We start from the raw sequence: 21,790 nt of genomic DNA on the forward strand, positions 1-21,790 counted from the left end.
TTAGGCAAAGTTACATACAATCAACAAGTTGTAGGCAGTGAAAATTTAGGTGTAAAGTTCTTCAACACCCTTAAAATGGTTGTGAGAGGTGCGCTGATGTGAATTACCCCATTCGACAAAGGGTTTCGGCGTCCACTTCCATTCTTTTATGAACATAGCTTACGTTGCTGTTGCTCCTCGGTTTTCTAGCTGCAGCTTTGCGTATATGGTCGTTTTTTCGAGGTCCGCAATGAATTAGGTTGCGAACGAAACTTATGATGGCACCGGCAGTGAGCAGCAAGACAGAATCCATTGTGTCGTCATCATCTTCCTCGTCGGTTTCGTCGCTATCGTCTGCTTCGGGAAACACCTTATCGACGCTCTCGAAAGTGGAGCTGGATCGGTTGATTGCGGAGAACATGACTTCGGTGCTGAAATCGTTGAAGAAACGTAAGCACGCAAAAAAACACGCCCGCATTCGACAAGCGGCCGCGGCAGTGGAAGCTGCAACAGTTGACGAGGGGGCGGATACAATGAGCGGGAAGGAAGAAAACCAATCGAAGCAGAAGGAAAAGGTTGCTAAGAGTCAGAAAAAAGGTAAAGGGAACCAGCTTGCATTTGTTTGTACCAGCTCTTAACAAATGTTTATATCCTATTTTCACAGAATTGAATATCGTCAGATGTCGTGTATCGCCCAGAAAAAACAACCAGACTAATGATGATTCCAAAACAAAACCTCAGAAGGAAAGCTTAAAGGAACTACAGCCTAAAACGAAAGAACTCGAAGGCACCGACCAGGGCAACTTAGACCCTCACGATGGGAGTCTTCCGCCACCGGTCGGCGAAAAGAATGGCAAAGAGAACAAAACCATCAATGCCTTCCAGCTCATGATGGGTGCGCGATCGAAAGCCATCGGTTCGAACTCGCCCGGCAGGGAGCTGGATGTGGCTACCGATACAAGCTCTAATCTGCAGATCGCCCGCCAGGAAAAGGCTAAACGAAAGCTACAGCTGCAACAATGGGCCGAGCGTAAGGGTTCCGGTAAACGGAAGATACAAGAGGATGCCGAAGGTGAATACATCGATCATCAGTTGAAAAAGCGAGCGAAAAGAATGAAAAAATTGATCAGCAACATGGCCGCGGAGGAGGAAGATGAGACGAAAGAGGGGGAGGAGGTCGAAGCGGTCCTTGAAAGCACTAAAAATGGCCGTGCTACACCGGAAGTCTCTGTTGTGAGAAAGCAAAGCAACAATCCTGTGACCATGGGGCCAGCAAGGCGATCGTCGCAGTCGAAAAAACCTAAAGACCATCCTTTGGAAAGTGAAAGTGACGGCAAAAAAAGGGCTTCCAAAGTGGTGGAAAAAGAAAACACTGCGGTCATAGACATTGAGGATTCATCTAACGATGAGTTTCTCAAGCATCTGTCATCTCCGAGGAAAAAGAAGGACAGTCTCCTCGGGTATTTTAACAAGGTGTCCCCGGTTGAAGGGAAAAAAGACATTTCGCCAGCTACAGGCTCCCGGAGGAGCGCCAAACCGAGAACCGAAAATGGTGAATCATCGCAGGCCAATACGGCGCCCCCGGAGACGCCACCCTCGGAACTCTCCACCCGTCCACGACGATCGTGTGCGAACCGAATCAAAGATTACGCCTCTTTTGAACGCTTTAGTCCGGAAAAGGAGAAGCAACAAAAGCCAGCAGCATCGAACAAGAAGGTGATCGTCACTCCGCTGAAGATCATCAATGTCCAGTCGCCTAGCGCGATGCAGGTGGTCCGAAGCCCGTCGCTAAGGATGTTTTCCTCCGGTGACGGTCAGTCGGCTGGTACAAACGGAACGAACGGCGATACATCGACGACCGAGTGGCCAACCACACCGAAGAGTGTGAAATTGGCTCCAGTGTTCTCGAGAGCCACGGTCAGCAGTAAGCAGCAACCGGTAATCGATCCAGAAAAGGCACGTGCTCGCCAACTCTTTCTGATGTCCGGCATTCCGGAGAAGATGCGCCAAGAGATGGAGAAACGTGCCGCCTATGAAGAGCACGTGCTGAATGAGTCCCCAGTTTTCCCGCTCGTCAGCCACGTCACTCAGTTGGAGGACCGTTCGGACCAGGATGCAGGTGTGAGATCGAGAGATTTGGGCCGAAGTTGTATAAGAGTGCGCCCGGCACAACCCGATTCGCCGGCAACGAGCAAGGGAACGAAGAGTCGAAAGATTCGGTACGGACTGTTCACCGGTTGCAGTGTGGACGATTATGAGGAAGCGCTGATCAAGTGCATCGAGCTGAATGACCTCGAGACCGACACCGCGTTCGATTACGACCTTCCGGAGATTGAACACGTAAAGGAAATCGTGCGCGATTACAAACAGCGCTACCAACATTTTCCGGTGTTCAAGTGCTACAAACAGTTCCGTACGATCTACCAGGACTACCAGCTGCTAGTAAAGGGGGAGCAAGAGGTCGAATCCATCGAACGATCTAATAAAATATCTTCCCGTAAACAAGGTACGAATGGTTTCAGCAAGAAAAACTCGTCCTCCAGCTTGCTGGACGAGAGTATAGAAATAATCGAACCGTGCTTTCACTGCCGTAACGGAGAACTGCTGTTCACGGAAAAGTATAAACCTCAAAACACGGAACAGATACTGGTTAACTACGTGCCGGCAACGCTGCTGAAGCGATTCCTGTCGCCTTGGCAAGACGAAAGTGCTGGCGGATCGCGACGTACTGGTGGCGCGTTGAACGGCGATCACGACGGAAACGATGTCGATTTTGAGCATTCAAATGGAAGCTCCTCTTCGTTCGGTGGAGCCGGCGAATTGTGTAATCACGTGGTATTGGTCGGTCCACCCGGTAGCGGTAAGACCTGCAATGTGTACGCGGTGGCGAAGGAGATGAACTTTAATGTGCTCGAAATCAACGCCAGCAGCCGGCGGAAGGGGAAGATTATCCTCCAGGAACTGTTGGAGGCCACCCAGAGCCATCTGGTGCGCCAGAAGACGGAACGTTCGAACTCACTCGACGGTTTGCTGGTGTCCCGTCAGAAGGTCACCGCGGTTGGCAAAAAAGGTGGCCTTTTGAACGGTGGTTTCAGCTGCCTCGAACGACGACCATCGTTTAGCGAGACGAATGGCAACGGGTCGAAGAAACTTTCGCTCATACTGATCGAGGACGCGGACATCGTGTTCGAGCAGGACGATGGGTTCCTGGGAGCGATCAATCAACTCGTTGCCACCTCGAAGCGCCCGATCGTGCTGACGACGACAAATCCATCCTGCCCGCACATGGCCCGCTATATGGCGCGCAACAACGTGATCCGATACATCGCACCGGGCATCGCGAACGTGGCAAAGTTCCTCTCGCTTCTGGCGCTCGTCGAGCGGATACCGATCGATCAGCACGACCTCGGACGGCTGTACGCACACAACCGGAAAGATATGCGGAAAACACTGAACGAGCTACAATTTTTCATCCAGAGCGGGGGCGATATGACCCGGTTTCTCACTGGCAACGTGCGGGCAGACGATTCTTCGTACGGCCACGAGCTAAGTGATGAAGCGTCCGATGGGGAGTTGAATGAAACGAGATCGGAAGAGTTGGTCGACCAACAGGTCGACGACGAAACGGGTTCATTTCAACCGGCAAAACGTGCGGGTGGAAAAAAGGTTGGAAAAAGTGTGTCCACTGCCGCGAAACCACCGGTCCAACACACAACACTCTACCAGCTGTTTACGCGCAATCAAAACGAAGAAATGCTCCTTCGGCTTCCGCTCGAATTCGATACGCTTTGGTGTAACATGGAGTTGGTGCTACGGGAGGTGCCGAGGCTGATTGGCCAGGCGGCCGGTACACCCGTGAGCAAAGCGAAGAAAAGGACAAGCCCACCGAAACGGCCCCGACGACGCGATACCATCGGTGCTCAGGTGGCCGGTCCGACCGTTCTTCCGCCGGATGTTGTGTGGTTCGAAGATTTAAGCTTTCTGTACGAAAACATTAGCAGGGCGGAGACGGGCTGGGGCGTCACGCGGCGGAACCGTGTGCGGTATGGCCGTGATCTGCAGGACGAGCAACAGCAGCAGCAGTTGGCCAACGAGATCGGACACGCGCTAGTCGAGGGCTCATGGATCGATTGGTTCAATCGCGCCCGGAACGATGGAACAAAGGCCACGAAGGGAAACTGCAAGGAAGAAGGCGGTAGTGGTGCTGGTGCGGCGGCTAAGTCGTACGACTGTCTTCGGAAGCTAGAACATGAGCAAAGGTAAGCTTTAGCAACACCTTCTTAAGGCTATTTTAAACAATAGCTACTTTCACTGATTGGTGGTAACTTTGGAAATCATAAACCTCAAACCTCCACATGCAAAATCAAATTACCATGGTAACGAATGAATCATTTCATGTCCGCTTAAATGTAATTTTAATTTAATCGCCAACCGTATAACTGCCTGCCTGGATATATTGCTTGTTTGTGGTCCAGACGTTGCTTCACAGTTATCGTTGAGCGAAGTATAATATCTTTAAAATCGGCCAGAAGCTATGGATTAAGTTGCACCACAACAGTTAACTATGTCAATGTTTAAAATGACGTTTTTGGTCTTTTACCCCAAGACATAATAGAATTGATTTCCTTTTTTTCATAGGCAAACGATAGCATCCTACATCGGTGTGAACGGCGTTCGATCGCGAGTGACCACCTGCGACTATGAACCCATGCTACGCCAAATCTGTCGCACCGAGCGCGACCGATCGGCGCAGGAAAGGCGCGGCAGCCGGTTCTATCATTATCTGCGTAATTTCAACACCTGCAACATTAACACGGGTAGCACTTTCTTGAACGCAGCTTCAGGACTTTCGACTCCAGGTGGGACCTTCAGTGTGGATCATTTCGATGCGCTAAGCCATCGATTCGAAGAACATCAGCTACACAAAGAGGGGACGGAGGAGCTAAACAGGAAGAATTAATAAGGGATAATTGAACTGAGGGACATGTTAAATGTTCACTATACAATTAAACATAGAATTAAAGTATAGCTATCGATGAAAAGTGGACGTGTACGATGTTTTTCTGGATCCGTTTTACGACTATTTATTCTAACTGATTCAAATTAAAATGCACCTGTAGTCAATTGTTTTCGAAAGTGTAGTGCAAAAACAAAATTTATACTATTAAACGTCGTAAAATATTTCGAATTCGGCTAAAATTCCGACGATCGATGTCGTCCAAGTCCCAGATAAGTGGAAGGGTAGAATAATGCTGCGAGCGAAAAATTAGCATTTAATTCCGGTAAACATCGAGCTACGGTTAATCAATATGAAGATTGAGGTAATGTTACAAACGGAATATTGGGTTGATTAATTTATTTGCCATCACAGAGACCTACAGAAGTACGTAAGTAATCGACTATGCCACACTACGATTTCCCAGGACTGTAATCATATTTTTCTCGTCATTGGCATAAAAATAGACAAACACTATATTCTATACGACGGGTTGCGTCAAGGGTTAAAATGTACAAGGTCAACGCTAAAAACTGAACGATACACAATGGAAGAAAACACCAGGTTTTGGTCGGCCCGAAGAGAACAATTTTCGGCGAGACCGCTTTGCTCGTCCTCCCGACCGATGTCTGCATATTGCATTTTATCTGATCGTCCAGGATCAATGCTGCACAAGTACTTTGTACGTTGATCAAGGATTAATCTCGTCTATGTCTTAAGTATATTCACAAAAAGAAGCGCGGATCACGGAAGCGGGATCCTTCCTGCAATGCGGATGCCCTTAAAACTGGGGGTTCACCAATTCCTGCTGCTGGTGAGCCGAATGTTCCGATTTGATCAACTTAGTCTGAAACCTATCGCTTCCGTTCAGGTGAAACGTTATGGCACCGCCGCTACTGCCCCCGTCCCCACCGCCACCCGTGTCACCGGCACCGCCTGCTCCACCGCGCATCGGATCACGACGCTTCCGGCTGTCGCGGATCATGTTCTGGCGGGAGTGTTTGATGAAGCTCTGGATGGCGGCGAAAATGGGCTTCTGGTTCGCTTCCGCTTCCTCGGCGCTTTTGCCCAGGTTGAGTGTTTTCGTCAGCAAATCGATTATGCCCAAACTGTTCCCAAACACGTACTTGGTATACTCTGGTGGGGAAAATAAATCCAGGAAGAGAGTGGCATATAGTAGAACAACGTCCGAGAAAGGGAGGCGTACAATACTTACGTCCATTAATGGCCGATTTTCCACTCCAACTGAACTGACAAAGGACCTCGTAGGTGACGAGTGCTTCCATCATTCGCTTGATGTTGCGTTGGAATGGCTGTGAGTTGTGTATTTCCTGGTGTAACCTTATCATCTGCCGGGTGGGAAACATTTAGGTCAGTAAGCGCCAAAGATGATTACAGAATGAAATCTCAAATAGAACAAACAACCGAATTGCAATGGGAACCCCTTAATTCAATTCAATTTTTACGAAACAACATTCTGGCAGGATGTTTTCCTATTCGTTGAAACTTATCGAACCATTCGTTTGTGGGAACAAACTGTTCGGAAATCTTCGTTAATTTTGTGAGGATCTTGCCTTCTGCTAACTATGCTGAGAAACAAGCTTAAAAATTTACTGATATCCTATGGTTTTGCTACTACAGAAAAGCACAAATTAAAAAAAAGGTTATTTTGCCCGAACGTTGGGCACATTTTATGCAGGTGTATCATTACGCTAAATTTATATTTCATGCTACGATTGAAAATTAGTTTTATAAATGCTAAAGAAACTATTGCGAGATCGATTAAAAGGTCTTAGCTTAGGAGCTTTCAAAAGAAATGGTATGATTAAAAAGATTATTATCGTTAAATTTAAGACAGATGTTGATATAAAAAAATGAGTTGGTAATTAAAATGACAAATTATATAAGTTTTGCATCCCTGTGATCTTGGTAAAAATTCTGATATCGTTTAGAAAACCTTATTGTATTTAATATCGCTATTGATTCGGCCAACAATTGTCCGGATGTATAAACAAAATAGCAAGTTAAGATTGTAAGTTGATAAAAAAAACCAAAAGGTAATATGTTTTCAAGTTGGCTCAAAAAGACCCGCAAATTATGCTTTCCCATTTCGAAAATAATTTCTCTAACAAATTGAAGAGCACGGCAAACCCCTGGGTACTTACCATCTGGAGCAGGAACTGCTCGTTGTCGGTGCAGTGGTCGTTTAGATCGAGAAAGTCGCTCACGGTCCTGATCGGTAGTTCCGGGATTTCGGGGAATGCATCGAGCAGTTGATTGCCGTTCATCACACCGGTAATGCTGTGACCGCCGGAGTGGGCAATAGTAAATGGCTGGCTTTGTACCGAACTCGGTGGAGGGGTTGGTGATGGGGATGGTGTGACCGTGACGGATGTTGGTGCAGAAGTCGCCGTCGTCTTGGAATGAGCTATGGCCGGTTCAGTGAACTGATAGTATTGTGTGTTGCCGGAGCGCGATTCCTTTAATGGCACGACCGTTTGTTGCAGTTGCGTGGGTTGTCCTACGGTCGCCACGTGGGTGTAGACGGTGGTCTGCTGTTGGTTCACGGAGTTCTGTTGTGCCGGGGTCGAACTGAGTAGAAGTGTTTTCGGTTGCAAGGAAGATGTGGAAGATGGCGCTGTAATGGCCGTTGACGGAGTGGCCTGTTGTGCGACGACGGTGAGTGAGGTCACGGGAACGATCGATGCGTCCTCGGCTGGGATCGTTTGCGAACCGTTTGTTGCTAGTCGTTGTGCCGGATCGACGTCTTCCTCGAACTTTTCGATCAGCAGCGAAATGATCCTCGTCAGTCCGTCCACCTTCGACTCGACGCGGTTGAGGTTTTGATTGACCAGATGCACCTCACGCTGGAGCGATTTGATCCGCTCCTCGATGATCTGATGGCGAATATCGCTGGCATCCGCCGTCAGCGTAACGCCCGGATCGCCGATCGTCTCTTCCATCCCGCACGCCATTTGCCCTTCGTCCATCACCTCGACCTCCTCGGTCAGCATTGCATCGGGATCGTGTACCTCGGACATACCCTCCTCGGTGAGGGAAATGTCCGGTTCGAGCTTCATCGCTGCCGCGCCGTCGGGAAGATCGTAGTGCTTGAAAAATCGGTCACTATCTCCGGTGGCACAATCTTCCTCCGCCGACGCGAGACTGTTTCCGCCCATCATCGGATGTACCAGTGACGACACCGATGCCTTCCGATGCAGATGTTCCCTTCCGTTGGATACGCGCTGCACCTCTTTCGTCCGCTCCATTCGCCTGTTGCGACACTTGGCGTGCGTTTTTATGTGCTTCATCAGCCGGTACTGTTCGCGGAAGGCCTTCGAGCAGTGCTTGCATTTGAATGGTCGCTCGCCCGTGTGCACCTTCAGGTGGTAGGAGAGGGTGTTCGAACGTGTAAACAACTTGCCGCAGTACGTGCACTGGTAGTTACGATCCGTTTCCAGCTCGTCATTAGCAACCGTACGTTCGGTGGCCATTTCGGTGCCAGCTACTACAGCTGCAATTACAGACGCCACTGCCGAGGCGGCAGGAGTACTTTCAAGTTTTACAACCTCTATTCCCCCGGTTCCGTTCATAAGCGCATTTATCGTTTCCTGCAGCAGTGGATCGTCAGCCGTGCGCATGATCTTGTCATCGCTCGTTGACTCGTCCGCCCCACCGTTGGCCACTTCGGCCGCCTCTTGTCTGTCTTCCCCATCGTCCTCCCCGCGCGCATCATCTTCATCTTCTTCCTCATCATCGTCCTCCTCCTCCTCCTCGTCGTCCTGTTCTTCCTCAGCTGCTGCCGCTGTTGCTTCTCCCTCAACCTCCGTCGGTTGTGGCTGCTGGTTGGAGGGTTTTTCCGAATTACTGCTTGCACTGGAACTATTGCTGCTGTTCGAGCTGCTGCTGCTGCTGTTGCTGCTACTACTACCACTACTACTGTTGCTGTTGCTACTGTTAATGGCAATTTCGGCTACCTCCATCGAATCCACCATCATGCCACTACCGTGGCCATCGTTATCATCGTCCACTGCGGAGCCATCAAAGTCCAGCACGGATTCCTGCGACTCCGAGTGATGGTTCGTTGCGCTGGCAAAATCAATAGCACGCAAATCGCTCCCGTCCTTATCAGTGGGACACTTATCATCATCCTCGTCGGCAATATTGTTGTTGTTATTGCTACCGTTGCTGGTCACGGTGATGGTAACTCCGTTCATCAGTGCCATCGTCACCGGATGATGATGGTGATGGTGGTGGTTGTGATGGATAGGGGAAGAGCCCTCCACGTCTGCCATCCCTGTGTCGCGATCACTGGTGCCTACCAATGCATCCGACGGGTCCATAATGGAACTTTCCAGCGCTGTCGAAGAGGATGCTGCCAATATTTCGGTTGTGCTGTACGACTCCAAGCTGCTGCTGTGTGTGCGAATCCGTGTCATAATATTATGTCCGTGACTTTGCATCCTGTTGTCAACAGGGAGCTTCGTGCATGGAGCACCGTAGATTCATCCCTGTTCTTGTACACTCATTCTAACAGAAAACATTTAACATGTCATCTTCCGCAGCATAATTGCACAATCCAAAAACAAACCGTCCTTGCTGTGATACTGCAGAGTGGGTGATTGTAGTTAGCACCTTCTTTGCAGGACAGAAATACGTAATCTAAACAACAACTTTGTTCAACATAAAAAATCTCTCTGACGATTGCTCCGAGTACGGAACAGGACGGTACGCAGAATCAATGGTTTGATAATGCGTAACTTTGCACTGATAAGACAATGATTTGATAAAAATACACGGACGAAAATTGAACACCTCTTTTCTTCTACGTTTCTGCAAGACGAATTGTGTTTTTTATTAGATTTTTGACATACAGTCTGTTCTCGAGTTACGCGGTTCTCGACTTACGCGGATTCGGCGATACAGTCTGTTCCCGAGTTACGCGGGTTTTGCGTTCCACAGAAATCCGCGTATCTCGAATATTGCTTGACACATAGTTTATATTAGGAGTTAAGAGATCGAGCTATTGTGTACATGTATCATCGAATATTCAAAATTTTTCTTTGTCCATTAATATGAATGCAATGCAAGCGTATTCAAACTACATAAATTGCAACAAACGAAATTAAAAGCGTAAGTTATGCAAATGTGTAATTTACACATTTTTTCGTGTGGTTGTACATCTCAGGAATTTAAATCGATGTAATAAACCCAATCTACTGTCAAATTTTGAAAACCGCGTATCTCCGAATCCGCGTAAGTCGAGAACCGCGTAACTCGAGAACAGACTGTACGCGGTTTTCAAAGTTTGACAGTAGATTGGGTTTATTACATCGATTTAAATTCCTGAGATGTACAACCACACGAATAAATATGTAAATTACACATTTGCATAACTTACGCTTTTTATTTCGTTTGTTGCAATTTATGTTGTTTGAATACGCTTGCATTGCATTCATATTAATGAACAAAGAAAATTTTTGAATATTCTATGATACATGTACACAAGAGCTCGATCTCTTAACTCCTAGTATAAACTATGTGTCAAGCAATATTCGAGATACGCGGAAATTCGAGATACGCGGATTTCTCTGGTCCCCATAATCCGCGTAACTCGGGAACAGACTGTAACTGGAAAGTAGTGTTGGCAGAATCGGGATTCGGAAGATTCAAAGATACCGTGACGAATTCTAAAGGATTGAGTCTCATTTGACAGTTTCGGATCTGATTTAAATCAACTGATTCGCTTGGGATTTGAATCAGATTTGTTTTGTTTGGGACTCAATTCGAGAAAAAATCACGAACCTATTTTAAACAAATACAATAGAACTTAGTGACAATGATTCAGACCAGGACCTGATTTACAGTTTTACCGGAATTTTGTTAAAAATATAACTCTACATGATTCAACCTATTGCTCTAGATTGGTTGTTACATTCAGCTGATTGTTCTTTGTAAATGAACGGTGAACCTAGTAGTTCCACGAATAATCAACGGAAATTCAATTCAAAAGTTTAATTTGCATCGTTTTAAACTCAACACGTTGCTCGCTTAAAATATTGTTGACGCAATGAGCGCATAAAATCACCAAACTGTGATTCAATCACAAGAATTCAGCTGTGGGAAGCTGGGAGGAAATGCTCTCGCTACAATTTGTGTTTATGCGTTAGGTTGAAAGAATTGTATATTTGTCTGGTAAATCAACGTATTATTTTCAATCAGCGTTCAGTCCGGTCAAATATTCATAAAATAAAAACTATTATTTCTATAAACATTAATTCCACCTTAAAAGATAAGCAACGACGTGGAATGCTGATTGTTTATCTATGGGCTAAATGTGTGTAACGAAGCCGGTTCATTATCTCTTACCGAGGCGTTCGCCGTTAGGGAGCACGTATATCACTCGTCCCTTGTATAATCAACGCACGCCTACGAGATTATTCTTATCAGATCGGTTGAGGTGATCTATAAAAGTGCAGTCTCTGTACGAGTGAACATTAATTGGAATTTAGGTCTTTGCCCACTGATTGTTCACAAAATCATGCCTGGTGAGCTGAAAGAGTACACCCTGGCGGAGGTGGCCATGCATAACGGAAAGGGAGGAACTCCCACGTGGATAGTGATAAGGGATAACGTGTACGATGTTACCAGCTATATGGAAGACCACCCGGGAGGCAGTGAGTTGATCACCGAGTGGGCTGGCAAGGATGGTACGAAGGACTTTGACGACTTTGGCCATTCGTCGGATGCGATGCGAATTCTCAGAACGCTGCAAGTTGGTGTGTTGGTACAGGTATGTAAACAGAATGCTAGACCAAATGAAATGTGAAATAAGTAGGTAGTTTCTACTGAATCTTTTACAGTGCGATCAGGCAAAGAATCGCCTAGCCAGTGGCCAAAAGAGTGTTTCCTATGCGGAGTCGGAAGAAAATCTCGTTGAGAAGAAACGAAGCAAACGTCGGAAGTTTATTCTTTGCGGTTAACGCAACGTAAAGTTTTAGATTTAAAAAGAGCGTCACATACTGTTGCCTTTTAAAGTATTTCTCATCATATCAGCCCACCTAGCCTAAAAAAAGTGATATAATATTATTATATATTATTAATAAATATATACCGCTCGTTCAAGTAACGTATGAATTATAAATATTGATAAAATCTCCGTACAGTATACCCATTGTAAACATGAGAAAAGAAAAATATATCAACCATCCATTGTGCAGGCTCCCCAAATGCCGGGACAGGTAAAAATATCGAAAGCTATCTTTTCAAAGTTTCAATCATCCTAACATACTTTTCACCAACCGGAAGCGCCTCGAGGAGTTGCTGTGGTTGGAATTAAGCAGGACGGACCTATCGAGATTATCGATTGATGGTTAGGGGAGTTGCCTGCCGTTGTGTGGTGGCAGGGTTGCTACCAGGTTTTTCTGCATTTCTTATGTGCTTTTTCCTTCGTTTTTATAACAACAATGGTTCGAAAACAGAACAGGATAGGCATTAAAAAACCCTCCCCACCAAGCGCACCACCAAAGCCGCAACCTGCCTGGCATGTTGTCGCAGTAATGGGGGGGTTTTCCTTCGCAGCAGAATTTTGTTGACATGTCCTGAAGGCGTGGATGATGGAGGTTTTTAGTCTGAGGTATTCTTCTTTTCGTAGAGTTTGCAACAAAAAATACCGCATGCTTAAAATGTTAGCCTACTTTCGAGGTTACATGTGAACATTCTCGAGGATCTACAAGGTAAGAATAAATTTGATACACTCTCGAAAAATGTATGCCCTTTATTCATCATAACATTTTTAACTCTCGACTTAAAAGTGGACGCAATATGTTTTAAACTGTATATGGTTGTTGATGTCTACGGAAATATTCTCGGTCCCCTAAACAATAGATTAGAGATACGTTATCTCGTTTGAAGTTTAAATAAAAACTCCTTCCAAATCCGTATACGGCTTTCATAATCGATACGGCACGAAACCACAACAGGAAAACGCTACCTATCCGTCCATCTCTGGTTCGAACCGAGCAAAACGAAGTAGTAGCAAACAAGCCCACGTTGGACGGTATCAGTTTTTCCAACCGTTGCCTTAAGCAGGCGCGCTTCACACGTCGTTGGACCCGAATGCCTTTTCGGTTGGCTGGTGCGGATGTTAGGGGTTGTGTGCAAAAGTTCACATGGCTCCCGGCCCCCCGAAAGGTGAAGTGGCCACATAAATCATTAAAAAACTTTGCTCCCCTCCATGCATCGTCGTTACTTGTCAGCTCCTTACGGGCGGGTGCAGTTGGCCGAGGTCGCACAACACACACGGTACACGTTTCCGCCTTTCCGAGCTGCAACCAAGCCCGATGCAACCAAGCTGCTGACAGCATCGCATGGGTGGAGGGCAAAAGTTTTAGCTTTAGTGTCTTACATGGTTTTGAAAGCGAGTGGAACAACTTTTTTTTCTCACTTCCTTCTGCAGCGGCCTTCAGCGGCGACTGGCTAACAACGTCGGCCACCTTCGTAGGTGTTCCCAAGGGGAATGCAGTTTTTCTTTCCCGACCCAGCGAGTTAGCTTAGGGGGGGGCTCAAGCCAAGCCGGGTCGGATTGTTTCGAGGAGATTTTCCCCTTGCTACAGCCGGGTGGGCAACAAAAAGGGAAGGAAAAATGGATGGACTTATCGAACCGCTGGCCAAAAACCGCTCGTTGGATGAGCACTCCGGCCCGGTTGGGAGAGGCGGGCTGCGGGGACGGGACTTTAAAGTAAATGTAACGAATAAAAAAGGAACCGGCTCCTATCAGATCCTGCTCGGGAACTGATGGTGACAAGCTGTGAGTGTAAAATAGGAAAGTTTTAACGAGATTTCGTTCGTTCGAGGCTCTTAGTGTCAATTCAAATAAGTTCGATACCTGCTCAATCGGGTCCGTCTGTGCAGCATATGTGGTGTTATGTGCCATGCAGACTGCACTCGCTCTGCCATCGATCCTGTGGAGTTGAAAACTTTACCTCAACGGGTATTACGATGTACCTAGCTGAAATTGTGCTTGTTAAGAAGAATATCGAAGCCAGACGAATTGTAGAAACTATACTCGGAAAAGGATTCGGCACAGAGCGTCGATAGAAGCTAATGAATCGAAAATGTGTTGATTAGCAATGCTTCAAGATTTCGTCTTGGTCTTGGGTGCCGTTTTCGCTGCTTGGATTTTCTATCTTTATAGTGTTCATTATGGGAAAAATTTGAGCCATCCGAAACTGTACCCGATAGCTCGTTTCCACATCATTTTATTTATGGGGATTGATTCGACAGAAAGAGAACCCAATAACGGAATCGGAAGGAGAAAAAACCGTACCTACTAAATACGTCATCGTTTCTCGAAGGATTCAATTTCTCCTGATTTCATCCCGGCAAGGGGTGCTTCATTTCGGAAACCCCATTCGCCTGGCATTCGTTCATTATTGATTTAAACTCAATACCTTTTCGATGATTTCAGCCTCTGAAACTGGCGGGCTGGTGAAGCTAGAGTGAAAAAACCTCCAAGCCGCCGGGGGGCTGGAGCGGGGGTTCGGGAAGGTTGGCAATCGATGGGAAGTCAAATAAATTCTGCGCCAGATGAAAAGCCGTCGCCGGAGAGAAAATTTAATTACGATGATTGATTTCGTGTGACGAGCGAGCGCGGCACGGGAGTTGTTTATGCTAAAAACGTAACCCACTTTTTCCACCCTGCCCCCATCGTTTCGTGTGTTTTTCTCTTAGTTTTTATGTCATTATGGAGTGCCATTTGAGTGAGCGAGAGGGTTTCGCAGGGAGGCAAACGAGGTGGTAGTGGGTAGTAGTTGTGGGTTTCTTGTTCTCCGGTAAGGTGTTTGCTTGCATCGCATCAAATTTATTTACCCCCGGAACGGGTTCGCTGGATGCAGACATCAGATTGAAGTGAATCGAAAAGAGATTACCAGTGTCCTTGGCATTGACGACTTGTTGAAGTGTGTGTGTTTCAGTCGTATGAATATTAAGTATTTAGTGAGTGTCATAAGCATTTGATTTCATACTCTCTAGATTTCATAAACTGGATCGAAATTAAAATGGTATCGGAAGGTCGCACATATTAGTAAAAATTTAATTACGTTGTGACTATTTGAAAAACATGCTATTATTGGTATATCACCCACTTCAAATATTTTTTTCTTGATGGTTATACTAATTGTTGAATACTAGCAAAACTACCTTCTTAAATTTATTTATGAAATAATCCTCGCTTTTAGTGTTTATACCACTTTCACAAAATTGTTTTATTGGTTCTTTAACCCTTGAAAAAATATTTGAAATGTTTTTTGTTGAGATAAAAAGATAGTGATGTTGTTTTTATATTTTACATTTTTTAAATTCGTTCATGAACATTCGTTAATTTGATTTAATAGCTTCATTAGCTATTTTTTTATTAACTACTACAGAGTTGTTGTCCCGCCCGTAGCTTTGAGTACTTTGTTGTTTTCTTTTAGTCCTCGTAAAATAATGGCATGAACATGAATAGAAGCACGTTTTGTATTAAAAAAAAAACTGCATGAAATGAATGATTTATTTTGGTCAGAAAAAGTGTTGAATACTATTAAATTATGCGTGATGTTTTGGCTACAGAACAAATTTTAACATCGATAGCTTTGACGAGTAAGTTTGGTTCTATTTGTCTGCTGTAAATCATTAACATTTAAACCTAGAAAAACCCCTGCGTTTTCATGGAAAATACAAAATAAAAACCCCACCTTAATTAGCTAGTTGTGTTAATCAGTAACAACTGAATATTGGTTTTAAAGTCAGTGCAGCTCAAGAGAAATTAGTTCTGTTTGTGACACAAAAGAAAATGAAGTGCTCGGCGGCCGCTCGCGTCCCGGCTAGGATGTTATCGTCAGTAGCAGTTGTTTGACATATTGAACAGCAGTTGGTGTTTGCACATCACCGCTTACAATCGATGGCGGGACACATCATGCCACGTAAGTGGCGCATGTCAAACGCAGGTCGCATAAATTCACATTAAAAGTAATTAGAATTTACGAAGCTCGCACTTGCGGTAGCATTAGCGGCTGTAGTCCGGAAAAGCACCTTGCAAGGATGGGATTGGGTTACCGCGGTCGTAAACGTTCGCTTCGGAAAGCTCACTGGGGAGACCCAGCATCCATCATGCAGCATGCAGGTAAATGGAGCTTTTGCGCAAGGGATACGATTAAGTTATGGCAGGTCCTTTCTGGTTAGCACCTTAGGCTAACGCTGTAACACAATTTTTCGCGTTTTCTTAAAGGTGTTAAAAAAAAGGTTCGCGAGTTTTGTTACAAAAAAGTCCTTCTAGATCTTTCACACATTACAAAGAACGATCTCGATAAAAACAAACTTTACTTCTACTCACTAACATGCTGCATAAGTCCTTTTTTGTGCAAGAAGATAATCTTCATCAGAAATCCTCTAGGGTTGCGTTAGTCGCGTTAGAGCGACAGAGAAAGCGCACCAAACAAAGAAGTAAAGGTGCAAATGTTGTTTGCATGTATACGCTTTTAATTACCCATTCCGACCTCGGGTACCATTTGCGATGATGAATATTGATAATTTGAGTGCTCGTGCGGTCGCATTTATGGTGCATATTTGCGTTTCTCACGCTGGGAGGCGCGATGGCGGATTGAAAACTTTGGCGCACCGTCCCCGGGAGAAAAGTTGGTGAAATGTGGATATGATAGAAAAACAGCAAACATAAAAATGAAACCATCCAGGTAGGGGAGCTTAGCATGTTGCCGGGCAGTGGGGGGTTATGGCTTCCTATCCTGAAGGGCATATAAATTAACGCAACAAACGAGCGGCACGGGATGTTCATCGCCTGTCGGGTGGAGTGCTGCAAAAGGACTGGGTTTCGAAGCAACAAATGTTCGCTGGGCCTGTTATTAAGAATATTCTGATAAATTGAGAGCATAAAGTATTATGATACGGCACGGGTACATACAAACATACAAAAACAACAAAACATTAAAAAAATCCGTCACATTGGCGGTAAGAAATAAAGGATTCCCAATCTGTTGTTATAGGGAGAAAACACATAATTTGGAAACCTATTTCAACCAATACTAACCTCTCCCTCGATAGTGAAATCCTCAATGACTTTTCACGGTAGCATAGGAAAAATATATCTAAGAAGCTTTTATTATAATTTGTTGATAATATGAATTCCTGCCAGTCCAATAGGCAGGAATACATATTATCAACAAATTAACTTTTGGAATATTTAAGCTGCCAGCAAAACCATCACTTTTACATAAAATTAAACTCAATTTCGTAAACCATATTACCCCTACTTTTCACCAAACTGCATCAGCTGCAACTTCATCATGATAACAGCAGCAGCACGATGACGGTGGATTAGAGCAGCAGCACCGCGATTACAGTAGATTAGAGTACAGCGGGAATAAAAGGGCTTCATGCGCCAAGATTTGTCTCTTTTCAATATCAGAAGTTGGTGTGATAACTAGAAATAAAAAATGATTTATTGTGTAGTTTTGCTTCAAACGAAAACTCCGACAAAATTTATTTCCATATCACTGCCAATAACGCTACTGCTGATGCTTCTTTCCTACATAGATTTATTAATACGCTCGCCAATGCGCACATTAAAGTTCAAGTACTCACCTTATTATGACTCATAAACCGGCCAAATGGAATTAACCCTGCATTGAAAACGCCATATCTTATAACATAGCTTACTTTATTCACACTGAGAAGAATGCGCATGGATATACAATGGAAAGGTTAAGCAAGCGTTCGTACTCTTTTTTAAAACGACTCGATATAATATACGACTCAATCTATGCACTGTTCATACGTCCTTTGGCTATTTAAGAGATTGTCATAAATTGCTCATTCATGTATACGTATACATAAGGCAAATCTGTAATACGGTTCTTAATCGATACCCCAACAAAGACTATACATTGCTCGTACATTGTTTATGTATATATGTATGATTTTGACTCGAATTATACTGTCACAATATACGACTTCGTGTTGTATGGAAATTGAATTTATATGAACCGTCCTGCTTTGCACTAAGTTATGGCATTACTATAATTCAGGGAATGCAACTTACTTTCTCATCATATCGCATGGGAAACTGTTCCTACTCATGTTGTTAGTAAATCTAAATTGAATAATCTTTTTAGATTTTGCCGCATTGTTCATAAAAATTTGTTCGTTTAAAAATTCTCTGAACTCAATTAATGACTGGTAACCGTTGGCATAAGAATCGAGTTTAATAGCTTCATTACATCCCCACTCATCAGATTTCTCAAGAGCAGAGAGTGTTCCGTTCCCAGCAAATGTGCTGACGCCATTCGTTAGCAAGCACAAACACACAAATGGGAAAGTTTTGTGAAGTGAGCTTAAAGTCTCACAATCGGTGATGATAATGGAGGGATCAGAGTGGAACTTAGTGTTTTAAAATATGAGTAATACCGCTAAAGGGATGGAGAAGGTGGCGGGAGGGGGAGGGGGGTGGCGCGAGGAGGGCCGGCGAAGAGATTGTAACTGTATGTTTGAACTGTGGCTTGATAGGAGGCTTCATGGTAAGTTTGAGTGATTTCGAAGGCGCTTGCTGGTGCGGTGCAACCTTTTACGATGATGAAGTTTTACCACCGCCAACACGAACGGATTTCCGTTTAGGTTTCGTTTGTGATAAGAAGAGTTGTATGTGTGAGTGTGTGTGCGTGTGTGCGGTGAGATGTGAGCGTTGTCAAATGCTGCCTTCCGGGGGTGAAGGATTAACAGCTAAGCAAGCATAAGCTAGCGTTCGTGGTTGACTGCAATAAAGCAAATTACCCGGTTGAGGGTGAGTTCTCAGCTGGAATACCATCCAGGATTTGAATTACATGAAATTTAACGAGTATGACAATTCTTGATGTTTTTTATATTACATTCAAAGTGAATTATTCACTGAACGGTAGAGTTAGAAGAACAATGAACAAATTTGATTGCCTGCCCTATGTCGGCTGCATTTTGCGAATTGTTACTGGCGAACAGAAAACCCCCGTTCATCGAATGCATTCGTCACAATTGAATGGACATGGCGTGGAGATGCTCTATTTTTGCAAACCGTTAGGGACGTCGGGGGACGTCCTGTTCCCGGAAACAGTTGTAATTTTCAGTAGCCCTATCACGCTTGTCATCGCGCGCGTTGCACATGCAACAAGACATAAATGTGCAGTCCCGATGCGTGGCATCGAAGGAAAAACTGCGAGCGGAGGGGAAAAAAGGCGGAGGAAATATGATAAAAAGGATGCTGAAGGCAGCTGAACCGAAGCCGAGAAGCATGCTCGCGTTCATTGTCACATTTATTTAATTCTATATTGTTCGAAAACTTTCCACTTCCCGCACGGCACTGCCTGAACGACGTAGAACGTAGGTGGGGGTGTGCATTCGAGAACGTATTTCTACCAGGATCGTTGGTAGTATTGTTGCCAATGAGCATAAAAAAACAGTAGGTGTCGGTGCAACCGATCAGCAGAGCGGTGGCGCTTTCCCACACTTTTTCGATCTTCTAGAGCGAATGTGGGACGAGGAACGTGGCAAAGCGTTGGAAAGGCTCCACCACTAGTTTCCTGTCTGCCTGCCTGTTTGTCTGTCGGTCTGTCTGTCTGTCTACCCGCCTGACGGTTGTGGGCCTGGGTTGCTGGGAAAACCCGTGGGTCGGATGTCCGCTGAATGGCAAGAACGGGAAGAAAGCGAGCTGGTTTCGTGGTCGGCAGCGAGGGTTTGTTGCAATTGAAATGGGAGAAAGTAGCATGAGAGAGTTGTTCGGTGGTAAACTGTCTGAAAATGGGGACATGTTGCTCGTTATCAGTGTTGCCACACAATAAAAAACTCCACTTCCGTGGAAATTTCATTCGGGCGTTCAGTGTTTCCATGCTTCGTCGGGATGGAGCACTACCGATAGTGTATGTGTGTGAACGAAAAGAAATGCAAATGGGTAGCGGGTTTACACAAGCGATGTTACGACGTCGGTCGCTATTGACTGCAGCTAACTGGTAACGTGCGTGAATAGTTGTAATGGGAGACTGTTTTTTTTTTCTGTAGAAATTGAACAAAAGATCAAATCACAAAAACCCTGCAGCAGGGAAGATAAACTATGAAGCTCGTTATGTTTTGGTGTGTTTGTTTCATGGTTTTCTATAGTTCTAGCGATAATTTAGTTTGCACCATTCTGGCTGACAGTAAATTGTATTTTTTATCACTTGTATAGTTTCTATCTTTCAGTTGAGTGAAATTATACTAATCGAACTTCATCAAATATAAAGTATAGTGTTATTGCTAGCAACTATTATCACGACAAAGGTTGAGGTGGAGTACTAACGCTTTGTAAAAAACGTGATGTGAATAGAGACTAGGATGATTTTATTTCCTGATTTGAATATGTTTATTTTTCGGATTAGAATTTTTATTTCTAAACATATAGGGCGTGAAGTTTGGAAGTCTAACGTCTCTTTACCACATAGCAAGCAAGCTGAGAAGACAAATTACGGTTTTAATCACATCGTGGAGTAAAAATATATGCAACGCGTTAAAATGTACTCAATTAATTAAGCGGATATAAATTGAAGTGAGGAGGGTCCACGACAGCCGAGTGGTAGCGCCGGGGCTCACCACCCCGACGGCGTAGGTTCGAATCCCAACCGAGACCGGACCCTCCCTTGTACGAGAGTACTGACTATCCACGTACACATAGGGTAAAAAAGTCTCGTAAGCCCTTAACGGGGCAGGCATAACCAAGAGGTCGTTACGCCAAGAAGAAGAAATTGAAGTGAAAATTGATATATTTTTAATTCAATTCAAATTTTATTCCTGTTTCTCAAATATTTATTTGTTTGGCTCCGCATTATTTCCCAACTATTTACCTCAATAGTAAACCAAACTATTTACCTCACCAGCAAACCGAGCCAAAGCTATTTAAATACTAAATATGTACAATCACATGACACTTCTACGTCATTTTTCTCGATTCCGCAAGCTACCGATAATATCTGTATAATGATGGAGGCGCCTGGTGCTCATCAAAATGCTTTTCTGATGCTCACATATTTGTTTGCCTAGCTTCATATTGTTTCACAACTATCAATCAGAAACCAAACTTCGAATTTAGTTTGATATGTAGTTGATATGTATAATTAAATGACACCTCTACATAATTTCCCCCGATCCCAGAGGATATCTCAAAAATGATGGAGGCGCCTGGTGTTTTATTGGAGCTAAAGCTTTCTGTACATCAGCTGTTCGGTAAAAAGGTTTATAAAAGTCTTATATTCCACTAATTTTTTATAGAAATCTGCCTTGTTACATGTTTGGTTATGTTGGGAAAAAAAGAATAAAACACTGTTTTCTTTCAGTTACAACCAACATTTTTCCAAACTCATTCACATTATTTAATGAACAAGAAAATTTAAGATAAAATGAAATAAATTATAAAAGGATGGATATTTAAATGTGGTTTGATGCCCAAGCAGTTTTGCTTAATGTTTGAAGTAATCTGTTGAACTGTTGTGAAAAGTTCTTACTAAGAGATCGAGTTAGTTATACGATTGCTGAAAGCGTTTATTCCAAAAACACAAATTATTTATATTAAACGCACCACGAAAACTTCATAACACATTTTAAATACTAGGAACACTTCAGCAAAACAGGAACATACTTTAACACATAAAATAAAAAAAAAGAATTAATTTATTATGCCTGCAACTTGTGGGTTAGAAACTTCTCTACGAAAAAACTTAAACTACGAAAAAAGAGAATGAAAAACTCGTGAAACTTTTCATTCCG

General features: G+C 44.3%; 3 protein-coding genes across 4 annotated transcripts; 2 read left to right on the forward strand and 1 right to left on the reverse strand.

Moving 5' to 3' along the window:
* On the forward strand, positions 1-5,273 carry LOC131293915 (enhanced level of genomic instability 1). Its single transcript, XM_058321964.1, has 4 exons — positions 1-576; positions 644-2,414; positions 2,502-4,238; positions 4,618-5,273. Exons 1-4 carry the CDS (start codon positions 255-257, stop codon positions 4,937-4,939), a joined length of 4,152 nt encoding a protein of 1,383 aa, XP_058177947.1. The 5' UTR covers positions 1-254; the 3' UTR covers positions 4,940-5,273.
* A 10-nt stretch (positions 5,274-5,283) lies between these two features.
* Positions 5,284-9,604, reverse strand: LOC131282566 (lateral signaling target protein 2 homolog). 2 transcript variants are annotated; one of them, XM_058312068.1, is made up of 6 exons: positions 8,509-9,604; positions 8,227-8,436; positions 8,019-8,184; positions 7,141-7,931; positions 6,192-6,324; positions 5,284-6,112 (listed from the first exon to the last, which is right to left on the reverse strand). In XM_058312068.1, exons 1-6 carry the CDS (start codon positions 9,436-9,438, stop codon positions 5,757-5,759), a joined length of 2,586 nt encoding a protein of 861 aa, XP_058168051.1. In that variant the 5' UTR covers positions 9,439-9,604; the 3' UTR covers positions 5,284-5,756. The 2 variants fall into 2 exon arrangements, with proteins under 2 accessions (XP_058168051.1, XP_058168050.1); XM_058312067.1 differs by having other exon boundaries at positions 7,141-9,604.
* A 1,912-nt stretch (positions 9,605-11,516) lies between these two features.
* Positions 11,517-11,958, forward strand: LOC131282072 (cytochrome b5). The gene is made up of 2 exons (XM_058311462.1): positions 11,517-11,768; positions 11,839-11,958. The coding sequence occupies exons 1-2, from the start codon at positions 11,517-11,519 to the stop codon at positions 11,956-11,958; spliced, it is 372 nt and encodes a 123-aa protein (XP_058167445.1).
* Positions 11,959-21,790: the final 9,832 nt, after the last annotated feature.

This window comes from Anopheles ziemanni, chromosome 2 (assembly GCF_943734765.1).
Source record: "Anopheles ziemanni chromosome 2, idAnoZiCoDA_A2_x.2, whole genome shotgun sequence".
Classification (NCBI taxonomy): domain Eukaryota; kingdom Metazoa; phylum Arthropoda; class Insecta; order Diptera; family Culicidae; genus Anopheles; species Anopheles ziemanni.